General features: G+C 41.6%; 1 protein-coding gene across 2 annotated transcripts; it reads left to right on the top strand.

Moving 5' to 3' along the window:
* The first annotated feature begins 1,559 nt into the window (after window positions 1-1,559).
* On the top strand, window positions 1,560-16,406 carry LOC131949809 (outer dynein arm-docking complex subunit 4). 2 transcript variants are annotated; one of them, XM_059311791.1, is made up of 15 exons: window positions 1,560-2,146; window positions 5,584-5,715; window positions 5,880-6,033; window positions 7,203-7,264; window positions 8,339-8,501; window positions 9,299-9,387; window positions 9,550-9,664; window positions 10,083-10,290; window positions 11,529-11,615; window positions 12,835-13,031; window positions 13,624-13,692; window positions 14,592-14,713; window positions 15,129-15,300; window positions 16,055-16,082; window positions 16,294-16,406. In XM_059311791.1, exons 1-15 carry the CDS (start codon window positions 2,018-2,020, stop codon window positions 16,313-16,315), a joined length of 1,749 nt encoding a protein of 582 aa, XP_059167774.1. In that variant the 5' UTR covers window positions 1,560-2,017; the 3' UTR covers window positions 16,316-16,406. The 2 variants fall into 2 exon arrangements, with proteins under 2 accessions (XP_059167774.1, XP_059167775.1); XM_059311792.1 differs by lacking the exon at window positions 1,560-2,146 and adding an exon at window positions 4,634-4,998.
* Window positions 16,407-17,554: the final 1,148 nt, after the last annotated feature.

The following is a 17,554-nucleotide window of genomic DNA, read 5'->3' as shown; positions in this document are numbered from 1 at the left end:
TATAGGCTTTTGAAAAATTCAAAGTAGAAAAAGTACCACTTCCGGTTATTGGAAATCGCTCAAAAGTTGATACGGATCTACGATTTTGATATAATACTTATATATGAAATTTCATCAACCTAGCTGTAACGGTGCTCAAGTTATCGTGTTTACACACGGACACACACACGGACAGAATTGGATAATCCAGTTTTTCCAACTCCATTACGCATAAAACGCCAATATTTTTATATATCTGTGTTTATAATTTTTGCCCGATTAAAATAAGTCTTCTATATCCCGGATGTGATGAAGGACTGAGGAGTAAAACGGTGAAAACTGTCCAAATTTAATGTGATTTTTGTGCACGTTTACAAGACTTTCTCTATACTTCGTATATACGAGAAAGTAAAAATGAAGCAAAATGGACAAAATGAAGGGGTCGGAGTGGTCTCGAGTTCGGACCCTCGCGCAGATAAAGCTCGTTTGCTGGGGACTCCTCTAGGAGAGACAACTCCAAAATCAAACAACTGCTGCCTTGTATTGTGTTCTTGGAAGCAAATCCAAAAAGAAAAGCAGGCTGAAAACGGAGTCAATGGCCTAAAATTGCACATAACAAGTTAACGCGTATACTTAATTGTGCTGGAGGGGATCCCTTCCAAGACTAAAATTAAGGACGAAGAAGAAAAAAAAAGAAGCAAAATGGAAAAATCACAAAATGAAGTGAAAAAACAAGTTAATAAAAAGTCAAGTGACAATTTAAGCGCAATTTCCTTATGTTATTTATAACAATTTTAAATGGAGATAAATCATATATTCAGCAAATAAATAATGCAACACAAGTAGTTTTAATAATTCAAAACAAAATAGAAAAAAAAAGACAACTATATTAACCTATATCAACGGAAATAGTTTTATTTTAACGAGTAGGCCTACACGAATAACACGATGCTCAGTTTAAAAAAAAATCATCCTAGGCCTACACGATGCTCAGTTTAGAAAAGTAGTAATTAATTTTTTGTGACCGAACGAAAGGATATTTTTGAAAACTTTTTTCGGCAATATTGTTTAAAATTATAGCAGGAATCGATTGGTAAATGTTTCAAGTCGCTAAGTGGTCTGGTTGCCGAGATATGGGACAAAAACTGCATTTTTTTCGAGGTTTTTTGGCTTTTCCGGGAAATCCAGGAAGGAATTCCGGGAATATTTTTGGCCCACAATCATCCTCGGAACTTGCTTAACATATTTGCTTTGGAACTAGTCCTCGATATTGCTTCGTTGAGGAGGAGATACGACTTAAAGCTGCGGACACACATCCATTCATTCATTCATCCATCCAGAAATGACGAGTTAATAATCGCAATTGTCCGTATGGAAATTGCGCTAAAAATCTTAAAAATCGTTTTAATAACAAGGTTTTATGAAATAATGCACTAACAAGTACAAAATAAATTATACACTACTATATAAATAACTATAAAGAAAAGCGTATTGGATGTATTTTTATCGATGTAAATAAACACATGACGAATTGCGCACCATAAGGTGCTGCAAGGTTCAGTGGAAGGCGCAGACACATCGATGTCATCCATCTTAGTTGTCCTTGCTTGACGCTTACAACATCAACTACTGCAGTCAAGTCTGGGGCTTCAGTCATCTTGCACAGTCGGAATCAACTATCCTTTCAGTCATCGGTCATCTTCTGAAAGGTCAGGTCTGATTCTAAGTCCATCTCGTGAAAGGTCAGGTCTGACTGGATAAGTCATAAGTCATCTTGTAAAAAGTCAGGTCTGACTCTAGATAAATCATAAGTCATCTTGTAAAAAGTCAGGTCTGAATCTAGAATAGTCATAAGTCATCTTCTGAAAGGTCAGGTCAGATTCTAACCAAGTCAAAAGTCATCTTGTAAAAAGTCAAGTCTGACTCCAGATAAATCATAAGTCATCTTGTAAAAAGTCAGGTCTGACTCTAGATACGTCATAAGTCATCTTGTGAAAGGTCAGGTCTGACTGTAGCCAAGTCATCTTGAAGCAGCACCATGATGGGCATGTTTTTCGGCGACCCGGACGAGGAAGAAAAGATTGGGCACTTTGACGTCTTCAGCTCGTTGGGTAGCTTGACCTACAGGCAGGGGAAGTACCACGAAGCCCTGGCCAACTTTAATCAGGTCAGTCTGGTCAGGTCAGGGTTAGGTCAGGTCATGGTTAGGTCAGGTCATGATTAGGTCAGGTCAGGGTTAGGTCAGGTCATGGTTAGGTTAGGTTAGGTTTAGGTCGGGGTCAGGTCAGGGTAAGGTCAGGGCCAGGGTTAGACCCCGGCCAGGCATACCGTTCTTCCGTTTGTCGGGTCAGGGTCTCAAATGTGTGTCATGTCAGTTAATGACGTGTAGTGTCCGATGTCTGGCGTCATCCTAGACAGCCATGTGTAGTTGTGTCGCTAGTCTAGACAGCCATGTTGTTATGTCGCTTATCTAGACAGCCATGTTGTTATGTTGCTAGTCTAGACAGCCATGTTGTTATGTCGCTAGTCTAGACAGCCTTGTTGTTATGTCGCTAGTCTAGACAGCCTTGTTGTTATGTCGCTAGTCTAGACAGCCATGTTGTTATGTCGCTAGTCTAGACAGCCATGTTGTTATGTCGCTAGCCTAGACAGCCTTGTTGTTATGTCGCTAGTCTAGACAGCCATGTGTAGTTGTTGTGTCGCTAGTCTAGACAGCCTTGTTGTTATGTCGCTAGTCTAGACAGCCTTGTTGTTATGTCGCTAGTCTAGACAGCCATGTTGTTATGTCGCTAGTCTAGACAGCCTTGTTGTTATGTCGCTAGTCTAGACAGCCTTGTTGTTATGTCGCTAGTATAGACAGCCTTGTTGTTATGTCGCTAGTCTAGACAGCCATGTTGTTATGTCGCTAGTCTACACAGCCTTGTTGTTATGTCGCTAGTCTAGACAGCCATGTTGTTATGTCGCTAGTCTAGACAGCCATGTTGTTATGTCGCTAGTCTAGACAGCCTTGTTGTTATGTCGCTAGTCTAGACAGCATTGTTGTTATGTCGCTAGTCTAGACAGTCTTGTGTAGTTGTTATGTCGCTAGTCTAGACAGCCATGTTGTTATGTCGCTAGTCTAGACAGCCATGTTGTTATGTCGCTAGTCTAGACAGCCTTGTTGTTATGTCGCTAGTCTAGACAGCCATGTTATGTCGCTAGTCTAGACAGCCATGTTGTTATGTCGCTAGTCTAGACAGCCATGTTGTTATGTCGCTAGTCTAGACAGCCAAGTTGTTATGTCGCTAGTCTAGACAGCCATGTTGTTATGTCGCTAGTCTAGACTGCCATGTGTTCAGTTTTTCTTCCAAACTTTTTTCTCCGTGGGGGGGGGGGGGGGGGGGGAAGAGGGGCTCTAGAAATTTCGGGCGGACTTAAATTTCTCCGGGGGGTGGGGGGGGGTGGGAGTATTATATTTTCTACATAAATTCCATTTCGTTTGGGAGGTGGGAGGTGGGGAGGGGGGGGGCAGATGCGCACCCCCCCCCCCCCAAAAGAGTTGGCTGGGAGAAACATTGCATTTGTTGGTGTTACGTGATAGAACGGATCCGGAGGTCAATTAAGATTTTACTAAATTAATCGCATGGTGTGTCTGTTAAATACATAGTTTAAAACACATTTTTTGGAGAAAGAATACATTTTTTACTCATGATCTGCTATAAAAGTTATAGTTGAAGTATAACATCATAACGATAACAGGAAGAAAGTAATCACTTCAGCCCCTGTTATTGATTTGGTTAACGGAAAAAAGTTACAGGAAAGAAAAACACAGAACAAATGTCAGTTTTTGCTAGGAAAAAGTCACACAAAAAAGTAACACAAACCTTGTAAGAAATATTTTGATTTTAACTGTAGACAATTGTAAAATTTTGGGTATATATTACTGTGGGTGTTTTGTTTTTTTTGGTAGCATAATCCTAAACTTTAAAAGCATTGTGGTTTATAACAATGAATAAAAATACTATAACGTATTTTGCACAACAATCTTTTGTTACGTATTTAGTTGAATACGCGGTAGAAAAATTTATTAGAAAAGAAATGTAGGCACATCATTTTGTTTTGCATTTTTCAGCCGAAGGCCTTTCCATAGTTGGCTTCTGATCAGTCGGCCTTGTCCGTCCATATTGTGTGTTGTTGACGTTTCGCGTCAATGACAGCCATTGAACCGTGTCGGTTTTCTGTTTTGATCCCATGTTTTGTTATGTAATGAACATGTTAAATGTAGACACGAAAGGTGGTTGAAATATTGTTGCTATGATTTGAGCACAGCAAGTCACATTAACTACACCTCTACGCCATTTCATGCTAATTTAAATTTAGTATTTAAAAACACAATGAAAACCTACAACATACGCACACATATCTAAAATCTTTACATTCTATTTGAATCGTAAGTTGATTTGCCTTTTCTGAATATTTAATACATAAAAGTATTAAAAAATATTCCAAACAAATACACTATTCGTTACTTTTTTTCCTACAATCATTGATTATGGTATGTGAAAATGGTTAAAAACACAGAAATAATTCTGTCAAGTCCATCTTGGTATTGTTGCGCACCAGCCTAAGCGCAACAAGTGCTACACTGTCTAGCACCCCCATTGAACGACTTGATCAGCTGTTTGAATAAAACTGAAGTTTGAACGAACTTGAACTGAAACGACACTATCACGCGCCGTCTTATATTTTACTGACGAAACGGCTGAGTTTGATGACGTTCGTTTGCCGACATCAACTTTCCAACACACGATAATCAAAGCTAGATCACGTTGAGTTTCCGACATGAAGATCCCGGCAAGACTGCCATAAGAGAGAGCACCCAACTACAGCAGCAGCCGACCCTATGCTAACACCCCCACCATGATCCCAGTGGAAGCCGAACAGCTCCCCGCCCCAGGGAGTTACGATCTCTACAAGTCTGAGGCTGACAGCTACTACAGGAATGGCCATTACAACCTCGCTCTTGAATATTATTCTACTGTAAGTCACATGACTGGGTCTTCTCCACTGTAAGTCACATGGCTGGGTCTTCTCCACTGTAAGTCACATGACTGGGTCTTCTCCACTGTAAGTCACATGGCTGGGTCTTCTCCACTGTAAGTCACATGACTGGGTCTTCTCCACTGTAAGTCACATGTCTAAAAGGTTAAATTTTATCCCTCAGGCCTTAGGTCCAGACGACCGCACCTGTCTAAAAGGTTAAATTTTATCCCTCAGGCCTTAGGTCCAGACGACCGCACCTGTCTAAAAGGTTAAATTTTATCCCTCAGGCCTTACGCCTACGTCCAGACGACCGCATCTGTCTAAAAGGTTAAATTTTATCCCTCAGGCCTTACGCCTACGTCCAGACGACCGCATCTGTCTAAAAGGTTAAATTTTATCCCTCAGGCCTTACGCCTACGTCCAGACGACCGCACCTGTCTAAAAGGTTAAATTTTATCCCTCAGGCCTTACGCCTACGTCCAGACGACCGCATCTGTCTAAAAGGTTAAATTTTATCCCTCAGGCCTTACGCCTACGTCCAGACGACCGCACCTGTCTAAAAGGCTAAATTTTATCCCTCAGGCCTTACGCCTACGTCCAGACGACCGCATCTGTCTAGTCTATCGGTCCAAATGTTACTTGATGACGGGCAACAACGCCAAAGCTCTACAAGACGCCGAGAGTTCTTTGGTGGAGGACAAGAACTACCACAAAGTAGGCTACATATATATATATATATATATATATATATATATATATATATATATATATATATATATATATATATATATATATACCTAAATATACGCACACACACGCCAAATTTCAGCCGTCATATTAAAGACTGTAACTACCTAAGTACCTTGTTCCTCCATCAGGGAATGTTCCAGAAAGCCGAGGTACTCTACAGCATGGGAGACTTTGAAATGGCACTTGTCTACTACCATCGTGGGAACCGTCTCCGCCCCGAGCTCTTGGACTTCCGCCTGGGGATTCAGAAGGCGCGGGAAGCTATCATCAACTGCGTCGGCAGTGAGTTTTTGTAGGGGTCACTGGGGTCAAATGTGCCAGCTCTATGTTTTTGTAGGGGTCACTGGGGTCAAATGTGACAGTAGGGGTCAGTGGGGTCAAATGTGCCAGCACTAGGTTTTTGTAGAGATCATCTGTCAGGCTTTGTGGGAAGGGGGGGGGGGTTCTTTCAAGTACTGTAAAGCGGATAATTAATTAGATACAAACAAGAGAGAAAGCTTTAGTCATCCGGTGATTTCGGTTTGAAAAAGTTGAGTGATGTGTGAGTCTAATGTATGTTTCTACTGTCTAGCACACATAACTAAGTTGTGTGATGTGTGAATCTAATGTATTTTTCTACTGTCTATCACACATACCTAAGTTGTGTGATGTGTGAATCTAATGTATGTTTCTACTGTCTAGCACACATAACTAAGTTGTGTGATGTGTGAATCTAATGTATTTTTCTACTGTCTATCACACATACCTAAGTTGTGTGATGTGTGAATCTAATGTATGTTTCTACTGTCTAGCACACATAACTAAGTTGTGTGATGTGTGAATCTAATGTATTTTTCTACTGTCTATCACACATACCTAAGTTGTGTGATGTGTGAATCTAATGTATGTTTCTACTGTCTAGCACACATAACTAAGTTGTGTGATGTGTGAATCTAATGTATTTTTCTACTGTCTATCACACATACCTAAGTTGTGTGATGTGTGAATCTAATGTATTTTTCTACTGTCTATCACACATACCTAAGTTGTGTGATGTGTGAATCTAATGTATTTTTCCACTGTCTATCACACATACCTAAGTTGTGTGATGTGTGAATCTAATGTATTTTTCTACTGTCTATCACACATAACCAAGTTGTGTGATGTGTGAATCTAATGTATTTTTCTACTGTCTATCACACATAACCAAGTTGTGTGATGTGTGAATCTAATGTATTTTTCTACTGTCTAGCACACAGAACCAAGTTGTGTGATGTGTGAATCTAATGTATTTTTCTACTGTCTATCACACATAATTAAGTTGTGTGATGTGTGAATCTAATGTATTTTTCTACTGTCTATCACACATAACAAAGTTGTGTGATGTGTGAATCTAATGTATTTTTCTAATGTCTATCACACATAACAAAGTTGTTTGATGTGTGAATCTAATGTATTTTTCTACTGTCTAGCTCCTGATCGCGTGAAGTTAAACACAACTGGTGATCTCTCATTTTTTGCGGCTCAAGAAGAGGTAAGATCTGTTGCAAGGGCAACAACTGTTAACTTATTTTTGCAAGGGCAATAACCGTTAACATCCTGTGGTAAGGGGAGTAACTTTGAATATCCGGCTATCTGGGAAACTACGTAAAACGTACTTCAACTTGTGTGTTCACTCTGCTCGCTAATGACGTCAGCAAATGATTGTCATCAAGACAACTGCCTGCCGAGGTCCTTTTCCTAACAGGCTGGCTTTTGTAATCTCAGATGTTTCAGTACTGATGTCACGTCTGATGTTTCAGTGCTGATGTCGAGTCTGATGTTTCAGTGCTGATGTCACGCCTGATGTTTCAGTGCTGATGTCACGCCTGATGTTTCAGTGCTGATGTCACGTCTGATGTTTCCGTGCTGATGTCACGTCTGATGTTTCCGTGCTGATGTCACGTCTGATGTTTCCGTGCTGATGTCACGTCTGATGTTTCCGTGCTGATGTCACGTCTGATGTTTCCGTGCTGATGTCACGTCTGATGTTTCAGTGCTGATGTCACGTCTGTATGATGTTTCAGTGCTGATGTCACGTCTGTATGATGTTTCAGTGCTGATGTCACGTCTGTATGATGTTTCAGTGCTGATGTCACGTCTGTATGATGTTTCAGTGCTGATGTCACGTCTGTATGATGTTTCAGTGCTGATGTCACGTCTGTATGATGTTTCAGTACTGATGTCACGTCTGATGTTTCAGTGCTGATGTCACGTCTGATGTTTCCGTGCTGATGTCACGTCTGTATGATGTTTCAGTGCTGATGTCACGTCTGTATGATGTTTCAGTGCTGATGTCACGTCTGTATGATGTTTCAGTGCTGATGTCACGTCTGATGTTTCAGTGCTGATGTCACGTCTGATGTTTCAGTGCTGATGTCGAGTCTGATGTTTCAGTGCTGATGTCACGTCTGATGTTTCCGTGCTGATGTCACGTCTGTATGATGTTTCAGTGCTGATGTCACGTCTGTATGATGTTTCCGTGCTGATGTCACGTCTGTATGATGTTTCAGTGCTGATGTCACGTCTGTATGATGTTTCAGTGCTGATGTCACGTTTGATGTTTCAGAAATCCAAGAAAGGGAAGGGCGCCTCCCAGCCGTGCTTCAAGCGCCCCCAGGTGGTGACCAAGAAGAAGAAAGAGAAAGCTGGCAACGAGACGACCATCAAGCAGATGTTGGGGGAGCTCTACGGTGACCGGCGGTACCTGGAGAGGCTACTACAGGACACTGGTCAGCTGGCTGGGGATTTGTGTGGGGGGTGTGTGGGGTGTGTGTGGGGTGTGTGGGGTGTGTGGGGTGTGTGTGGGGCGGGGTATGGGGGGAGCTCTACGGTGACCGGCGGTACCTGGAGAGGCTACTACAGGACACTGGTCAGCTGGCTGGACATGTGTGTGGGGTGTGTGGGGTGTGTGTGTGGTGTGTGTGGGGTGTGTGTGGGGCGGGGTGTGGGGGGAGCTCTACGGTGACCGGCGGTACCTGGAGAGGCTACTACAGGACATTGGTCAGCTGGCTGGACATTTGTGTGTGGGGTGTGTGGGGTGTGTGGGGTGTGGGGGGGGAGCTCTACGGTGACCGGCGGTACCTGGAGAGGCTACTACAGGACACTGGTCAGCTGGCTGGACATTTGTGTGGGGTGTGTGTGGGGTGTGTGGTGTGTGGGGTGTGGGGTGTGTGGGGTGTGTGGGGTGTGTGGTGTGTGGGGTGTGTGGTGTGTGGGGTGTGGTGTGTGTGGGGGTGGGGAGCTCTACGGTGACCGGCGCTACCTGGAGAGACTGCCGCAGGACACTGGTCAGCTGGCTGGACATGTGTGTGGGGGTGTGGTTGTATGTGTGGGTGTAAGTGTGAGGGTGGGTGTACCAGTGACAAAGAAATTGAGGTGACTAGATTTCAGTAGACTTCGCACTTTCATTAAGCTAATGGAATTTTGTGTGGACACTGTGTCATGTGTATTTCTGTTCAAAGATTACTGGATATTATCTCGAAGAAATAAAACCTTCACCTATATTCTCATCTTCGTGTATTTTCAGACAATCAGACAATTACTGGGAAACGAATTATTCGTATAGTACAGGACAGTTTGTCTTATCTCAACACCAAGACAGAGTTCTGGCAACAGGCAAGTCACGGTTATATATATATATATATATATATATATATATATATATATATATATATATATATATATATATATATATATATATATATATATATATATATATATATATATATATACATACATCGTCTGCTATAACCTGCCCATGTACCGATGTGCTTCTAGCTGAAGCCCATGTACGCCAGGAAATACGAAGCCCGTCTAGCACTGAACCGTGGCAGGGCCGTCAAGACCTCGCCCTACGATCACATCATCAGTGAAATAGAGAAGATAGAAAAATGTAAGGCTCTATAGATAAAAGACTTAAGGTATCCTACTTAAATCCTTGCTATGTCCCAAGCTGAAGTTATCCCAGCCATATCCCAAGCTGAAGTTATCCCAGCCATATCCCAAGCTGAAGTTATCCCAGCCATATCCCAAGCTGAAGTTATCCCAGCCATATCCCAAGCTGAAGTTATCCCAGCAATATCCCAGCCATACCCCAGCCATACCCCAGCCATATCCCAACCATACCCCAGCCATTACCAAGCTGAAGTTCTTCGAGATATGGAACAATGAACACGTAAATGACTTAAATAATTTACCTGTAATCAAATTAGAGTGATTGTTCGACACGCCATAATAGATTTTCTAGCCCCCACTGTACTTGACCTCGTCTATCCCCCCCCCTTATCCCTGCCCCCCCCCCCCCCCCCCAGTCATGGCTGAAGAGAACTACGAGGCCGCCCTGAAGAAGTCCAACAAGGTGATGAACACGCTGGACACCATGACCGAGGCGCAACTGGCCAACAGGATGACCTTCAAGGCCAACCTCCACAGTATCCAGGGCAACGCCTACCTCGAGCTCAAGGACTACGAGAACGCTGCCCAGCAACATCAGCTGGACCTGGCTCTGGGAGAGGAGAAGTCAGAACACACACCTTGTACCACACGTTTACACATTTTCTTGTACCACACGTGTACACACGTCTTGTACTACACGTGTACACACGTCTTGTACCAAACTTGTACACATTTTCTCGTACCCACATCTTGTATCACACTTGTACATTTACGTGTTATTTACTTAGCAAGTTGTCATATTTGTTAACCTCCAACATTAACCGTCGTTTTCCCCCAACATTACCTGTTGTTTACTTAGCAAGTTGTCATTTCTTTTTACCTCCAACATTTATTTACCAGCAACATTACCTGTTGTTACCTCCAACATTATCTTTTGCTTACCTCCACCATTACCTGATGTTTACCTGCAACATTACCTGTTGTTACCTCCAACATTATCTGTTGTGTGCCACAAACATTACCTTTTGTTTACCTCCACCATTACCTGATGTTTACCTGCAGCATTACCTGCTGTTTACCTACATCATAACCTGTTGTTTACCTACATCATTACCTGTTGTTTACCTGCAACATTACCTGTTGTTTACCTGCAACATTACCTGTTGTTTACCTGCAACATTACCTGTTGTTTACCTCCACCATTACCTGTTGTTTACCTGCAACATTATCTGTTGTTACCTGCAACATTACCTGTTGTTTACCTGCAACATTACCTGTTGTTTACCTGCAACATTACCTGTTGTTACCTGCAACATTACCTGTTGTTTACCTGCAACATTATCTGTTGTTACCTGCAACATTACCTGTTGTTTACCTGCAACATTACCTGTTGTTTACCTACAACATTACCTGTTGTTTACCTACAACATTACCTGTTGTTTACCTGCAACATTACCTGTTGTTACCTGCAACATTACCTGTTGTTTACCTACAACATTACCTGTTGTTTACCTACAACATTACCTGTTGTTTACCTACAACATTACCTGTTGTTTACCTGCAACATTACCTGTTGTTACCTGCAACATTACCTGTTGTTTACCTGCAACATTACCTGTTGTTTACCTACAACATTACCTGTTGTTTACCTACAACATTACCTGTTGTTTACCTACAACATTACCTGTTGTTTACCTGCAACATTACCTGTTGTTTACCTGCAACATTACCTGTTGTTTACCTACAACATTACCTGTTGTTTACCTACAACATTACCTGTTGTTTACCTCCACCATTACCTGTTGTTTACCTCCTCCACTACCTGTTGTTTACCTACAACATTACCTGTTGTTTACCTGCAGTGACATTGAGGAGGCCGAGTGCAGGGCGCTGGACAACTTAGGACGGGTATTTGCCAGGAGCGGCAAATTCAAGAAGGCGATAGATGTGTAAGTGTAAGACATATGTGTAAGTGTAAGATAGATGTGTAAGTGTAAGAAAGATGTGTAAGTGTATATACGTGTAAGATAGATGTGTAAGTGTAAGAAAGATGTGTAAGTGTAAGAAAGATGTGTAAGTGTAAGACAGCTGTGTAAGTGTAAAACATATGTGTAAGTGTAAGATAGATGTGTAAGTGTAAGAGATGTGTATGTATAAGATAGATGTGTAAGTGTAAGATAGATGTGTCAGTGTGAGATTGATGTGTATGTGTAAGATATATGTTTAAGTGTAAGAGATGTATAAGTGTAATATTGATGTGAGTGTGTAAGATGTGTTATTGTAAGATATGTGTATGTGTAAGTGTATGAAAGTGTAAGATAGATGTGTATGTGCATATACGTGTAAGACAGATGTGTAAGTATAAGATAGTTGTGTAAGTGTAAGATAGATGTGTAAGTGTAAGAGATGTGTAAGTGTAAGATAGATGTGTAAGTGTAAGATATATGTGTAAGTGTAAGATAGACGTGTAAGTGTAAGAGATGTGTAAGTGTAAGATAGATGTGTAAGTGGAAGAGATGTGTATGTGTAAGATAGATGTATAGGTGTAAGATAGATGTGTAAGTGTAATATAGATGTGTATGTGTATATACGTGTAAGATAGATGTGTAAGTGTAATATATATGTGTAAGTGTAAGAGATGTGTACGTGTAATATAGATGTGTACGTGTATGTACGTGTAAATGTAACTAGTGATAGATGTGTATTTGTAACTAGCCCATTGGTAATATTTTCAATTGACTTACTTTTTATCAGTGTTTCTTCCAGACTTTTTTCTCCGGGGGGGGGGCACATGAAATTTTCGGGGGGGCGGTAGACTTTCTTCGGGGGGGCGGACACTGTTAAAAGTATATATTTTCTATATAAATTATATAAATTTCATTTCGTTCGGGGGGGGGGGGCGGTAAAAAATTTTCGGGGGGGCTTTGCCCCCCCGAAGAGATGCCTGGAAGAAACTCTGCTTTTTATGTGCCTTCCTTGTAGTTTGTTTAGCCACAAAATTGGCCGACATTTTTGTTTTGTAAACACTTGGTACATTGTTGTAATGTTCACTTTGAAGCACTATTTTGTTTACAATGGTTTATTCGGATATTTAATCAGGGTCAAATTAACATTTTTACAAATGTAAAAAATCCAGCAAACAATGAAACAGGCCAGTTTGTTTTCCAGATGGGAGAGAAAGCTGCCACGGAGTAAAGGGATATTGGAGACCACGTGGCTCTGTCACGAGATTGGGCGGTGCTACCTAGAACTTGACCAATCCAAATTTGCCAAAGAATACGGCGAGAGGTCACTGGCCGCAGCTGAAGAGGCGGCAGACGACCGCTGGCAACTTCATGCACTGGTGCTCATATCCCAGGCTGAAGGTATCCCACTCATATCCCACTCATATCCCACTCATATCCCAGGCCGAAGGTATCCCACTCATATCCCACTCATATCCCAGGCCGAAGGTATCCCACTCATATCCCACTCATATCCCAGGCCGAAGGTATCCCACTCATATCCCAGGCCGAAGGTATCCCACTCATATCCCAGGCCGAAGGTATCCCACTCATATCCCAGGCCGAAGGTATCCCACTCATATCCCAGGCCGAAGGTATCCCACTCATATCCCAGGCCGAAGGTATCCCACTCATATCCCACTCATATCTCAGGCTGAAGGTATCCCACTCATATCCCACTCATATCCCAGGCCGAAGGTATCCCACTCATATCCCAGGCCGAAGGTATCCCACTCATATCCCATGCTGAAGGTATCCCACTCATATCCCAGGCCGAAGGTATCCCACTCATATCCCATGCTGAAGGTATCCCACTCATATCCCAGGATGAAGCTATCCCACACATTTTCCATGCATTTTGACTTGTTTTAACTTACAAAACCTTAAATCGACATTTGTTTACTTGCAAATCCTGAATCTGACTTTTGGTTGACTTTTGTTTATTTTCCCTCAGTGAAGGCGGGCAGACTGGCTTCGTCGCTAATTAGCTTTGAGAAAGCTTACCAGATGGCTGCATTACTCAGTGGGTATACGTGTGGTTGTGTGACGTCATTACTCAGTGGGTATACGTGTGGTTGTGTGACGTCATTACTCAGTGGGTATACGTGTGGTTGTGTGACGTCATTACTCAGTGGGTATACGTGTGGTTGCGTGACGTCATTACTCAGAGGGTATACGTGTGGTTGTGTGACGTCATAACTAAGTGGGTATACATGTGGTTGTGTGACGTCATTACTCAGTGGGTATACGTGTGGTTGTGTGACGTCATTACTCAGTGGGTGTACATGTGTTTGTGTGACGTTATTGCTAAATGGGTGTAAATGTGGTGGTTATGTGACGTCATAACTAAGTGGGTATACGTATGTCGTATGCTGTAATCAATGATATATAACAAGTATGTTGTAATCAATGATATATAACAAGAATGTTGTATGCTGTAATCAATGATATATAACAAGTATGTTGTATGCTGTAATCAATGATATATAACAAGTATGTTGTAATCTGTAATCAATGATATATAACAAGTATGTTGTATGCTGTAATCAATGATGTATAACAAGTATGTCGTATGCTGTAATCAATGATATATAACAAGTATGTCGTATGCTGTAATCGATATATAACAAGAATGTTGTATGCTGTAATCAATGATATATAACAAGTATGTTGTATGCTGTAATCAATGATATATAACAAGTATGTTGTAATCAATGATATATAACAAGTATGTTGTATGCTGTAATCAATGATATATAACAAGAATGTTGTATGCTGTAATCAATGATATATAACAAGTATGTTGTATGCTGTAATCAATGATATATAACAAGTATGTTGTATGCTGTAATTAATGATATATAACAAGTATGTTGTATGCTGTAATCAATGATATATAACAAGAATATATGTTGTCAACAGTGGACGTGGAAGCGCAGTTGGCCATAAAAAAAGCGATGGATGACGTCAACCGAAAGATTGACCTTCGTGAGCAGGACAACGGAGAAAATGACGTCACCCAAGAGGTCACGGAAAACAGAGAGGTCAGAAATTATAACGTGCCCCAATATTTTGTCAACACCTGTGTTTTTGTGGCCCAATATTTTGTCAACACCTGTGTTTTTGTGACCCAATATTTTGTCAACACCTGTGTTTTTGTGACCCAATATTTTGTCAACACCTGTGTTTTTGTGCCCCAATATTTTGTCAACACCTGTGTTTTGTGCCAAATATTTTGTCGACACCTGTGTTTTTGTGGCCCAATATTTTGTCAACACCTGTGTTTTTGTGGCCCAATATTTTGTCAACACCTGTGTTTTTGTGGCCAATATTTTGTCAACATCTGTGTTTTTGTGCCCCAATATTTTGTCAACACCTGTGTTTTGTGGCCCAATATTTTGTCGACACCTGTGTTTTTGTGGCCCAATATTTTGTCAACACCTGTGCTTCCTGTCGAAGGGGTCCCAGGCTGAAGAACATCCCGGGACGTCTGAGGGGCGCGAGGGTGTAGAAGGGGAGCATGAACAGGGCGCCACGTCGCCTGACCTCACAGAACCACCGGCCACCGAGACATCAGAACACATACAAGAGGAGCCGCAGGATATGACGTCAGAAGAGCTCCCAACACAAGGTTAGTGTATGTGTGGCTCCCCACACAAGATAGGTATATGTGTGGCTGTTCACAAAAATTAGGTGTATGTGTTTGCCCACACAAGTGAGCGAATGTGTGGCTGCCCACACAAGGTGGGTCGTGCTGTTTCAGCGAGTGTCTCTGATGACACCTTCTGTGTCTATGTGTGTCTGATAACTGACATATTTCTGTCTACGTTTGTCTGATAACTGACATATTTCTGTCTACGTTTGTCTGATTACTGACATATTTCTGTCTAGTCTGATAACTGACATATTTCTGTGTCTACGTATGTCTGATAACTGACATATTTCTGTCTAGTCTGCTGACATATTTCTGTCTAGTCTGCTAACTGACATATTTCTGTGTCTACGTTTGTCTGATAACTGACATACTTCTGTCTAGTCTGCTAACTGACATATTTCTGTCTAGTCTGATAACTGACATATTTCTGTCTAGTCTGCTAACTGACATATTTCTGTGTCTACGTTTGTCTGATAATTGACATATTTCTGTCTAGTCTGCTAACTGACATATTTCTGTCTAGTCTGCTAACTGACATATTTCTGTGTCTACGTTTGTCTGATAACTGACATATTTCTGTCTAGTCTGCTAACTGACATATTTCTGTGTCTACGTATGTCTGATAACTGACATATTTCTGTCTAGTCTTCTAACTGACATATTTCTGTCTAGTCTGCTAACTGACATATTTCTGTCTAGTCTGCTAACTGACATACTTCTGTGTCCACAGTTCTATCGACCGATCAAGAAGTAGAAAGGTAGGTCGACCTTTGGTTTATCTTGGTGACCTGAGCAGATTATGACCTACCTTGCTACAATCCAATTTAAAGAAGACAATTAATTAATTAACTAAGAACTAATTTGTCTCATGTGTCCTGAAATCTCCGCTATTTAACGGCATGATTTCTGGACGACATTTTAATCTGACCATTGACAAGAAATCCTTAAACCACATTTTATTTTGACCAGTGAAACAAAAGACACAGAATGATGGACTAGACATGTCACAACAAGACAACAGCAAATAAAGGGAAACATTTTATTTTCTGGACATTTAATTTTCAAGATGATTAAAAAAAAATTACAAATTAAAAAAAAATTGTTTGGGTCATTTTATTGTTAACACGACACTTGAATGGTGGCTGTATGATTGTTGGCAGAGGTTGTTAGCAGAGTGTCGATTTGTACACAGAGATGACCTCACTATGTGCCACACCCCACCTGTGTGTTGACGTCTAGAGGTGACCTCACTATGTGCTACACCTCAACTGTGTGTTGACGTCTAGGTGCTACACCCCACCTGTGTGTTGACGTCTAGAGGTGACCTCACTATGTGCTACACCCCACCTGTGTGTTGACGTCTAGGTGCTACACCCCACCTGTGTGTTGACGTCTAGGTGCTACATCCCACCTGTGTGTTGACGTCTAGGTGCTACACCCCACCTGTGTGTTGACGTCTAGAGGCTACACCCCACCTGTGTGTTGACGTCTAGAGGCTACACCCCACCTGTGTGTTGACGTCTAGAGGCTACACCCCACCTGTGTGTTGACGTCTAGGTGCTACATCCCACCTGTGTGTTGACGTCTAGGTGCTACACCCCACCTGTGTGTTGACGTCTAGGTGCTACACCCCACCTATGTGTTGACGTCTAGCCAATCTGTACACAAATTGACGTACAAGAACATACAAGACAGATATAATGACAAGCAGGCACAAATTCGATTTTTGAATGTTACAAAAAATTTTTAAATGCTAGGAGAAAAAGCGGGAATTGATGAGGGTGTACATCTCTAATGGCATTTGATAAAATGATGGGATGATGGTCGCATTATAAAACTGATGGAAGATGGTAGCATTATAAAACTGATGGAAGATGGTAGCATTATAAAACTGATGGAAGATGGTAGCATTAGATAAAATTATGTGATGGTGGTAGCATTATAAAACTGATGGAAGATGGTAGCATTGGATAAACTGATGAGATGAAGGTAGCATTGGATAAACTGATGGGATGATGGTAAAGGTTGATAACACAAGTGTAACCATCAGTCTCAGAGTTAAAAGTTTATAAGTTTGCCGACCTTCACCTTGACCTATGATCCCATGCAGCTCACGAGACCAGTCACCATGGCAGCCAACAGAATTAGTCCCATAAAGTCTTTAGACACACCCAACCCCCCTTCTTATAGACACACCCAACCCCCCTTCTTATAGACACACCCAACCCCC

Source organism: Physella acuta, unplaced genomic scaffold, assembly GCF_028476545.2.
Source record: "Physella acuta isolate Inbredline_101_S28 unplaced genomic scaffold, ASM2847654v3 ptg000714l, whole genome shotgun sequence".
Lineage (NCBI taxonomy): Eukaryota > Metazoa > Mollusca > Gastropoda > Physidae > Physella > Physella acuta.
Note: the sequence above shows the minus strand (reverse complement) of the source record. Positions and strands in the feature narration are given on the sequence as shown.

What these genes read in the sequence shown, in the direction of transcription:
- LOC131949809 (XM_059311791.1), top strand. Translation starts at nt 2,018, where the DNA reads ATGATGGGCATGTTTTTCGGCGACCCGGACGAGGAAGAAAAGATTGGG. An exon ending in AGGACAAGAACTACCACAAA is followed by an intron (nt 5,716 to 5,879) that starts GTAGGCTACATA and finishes TTCCTCCATCAG; the next exon opens with GGAATGTTCCAGAAAGCCGA. An exon ending in TTCAAGAAGGCGATAGATGT is followed by an intron (nt 11,616 to 12,834) that starts GTAAGTGTAAGA and finishes TTTGTTTTCCAG; the next exon opens with ATGGGAGAGAAAGCTGCCAC.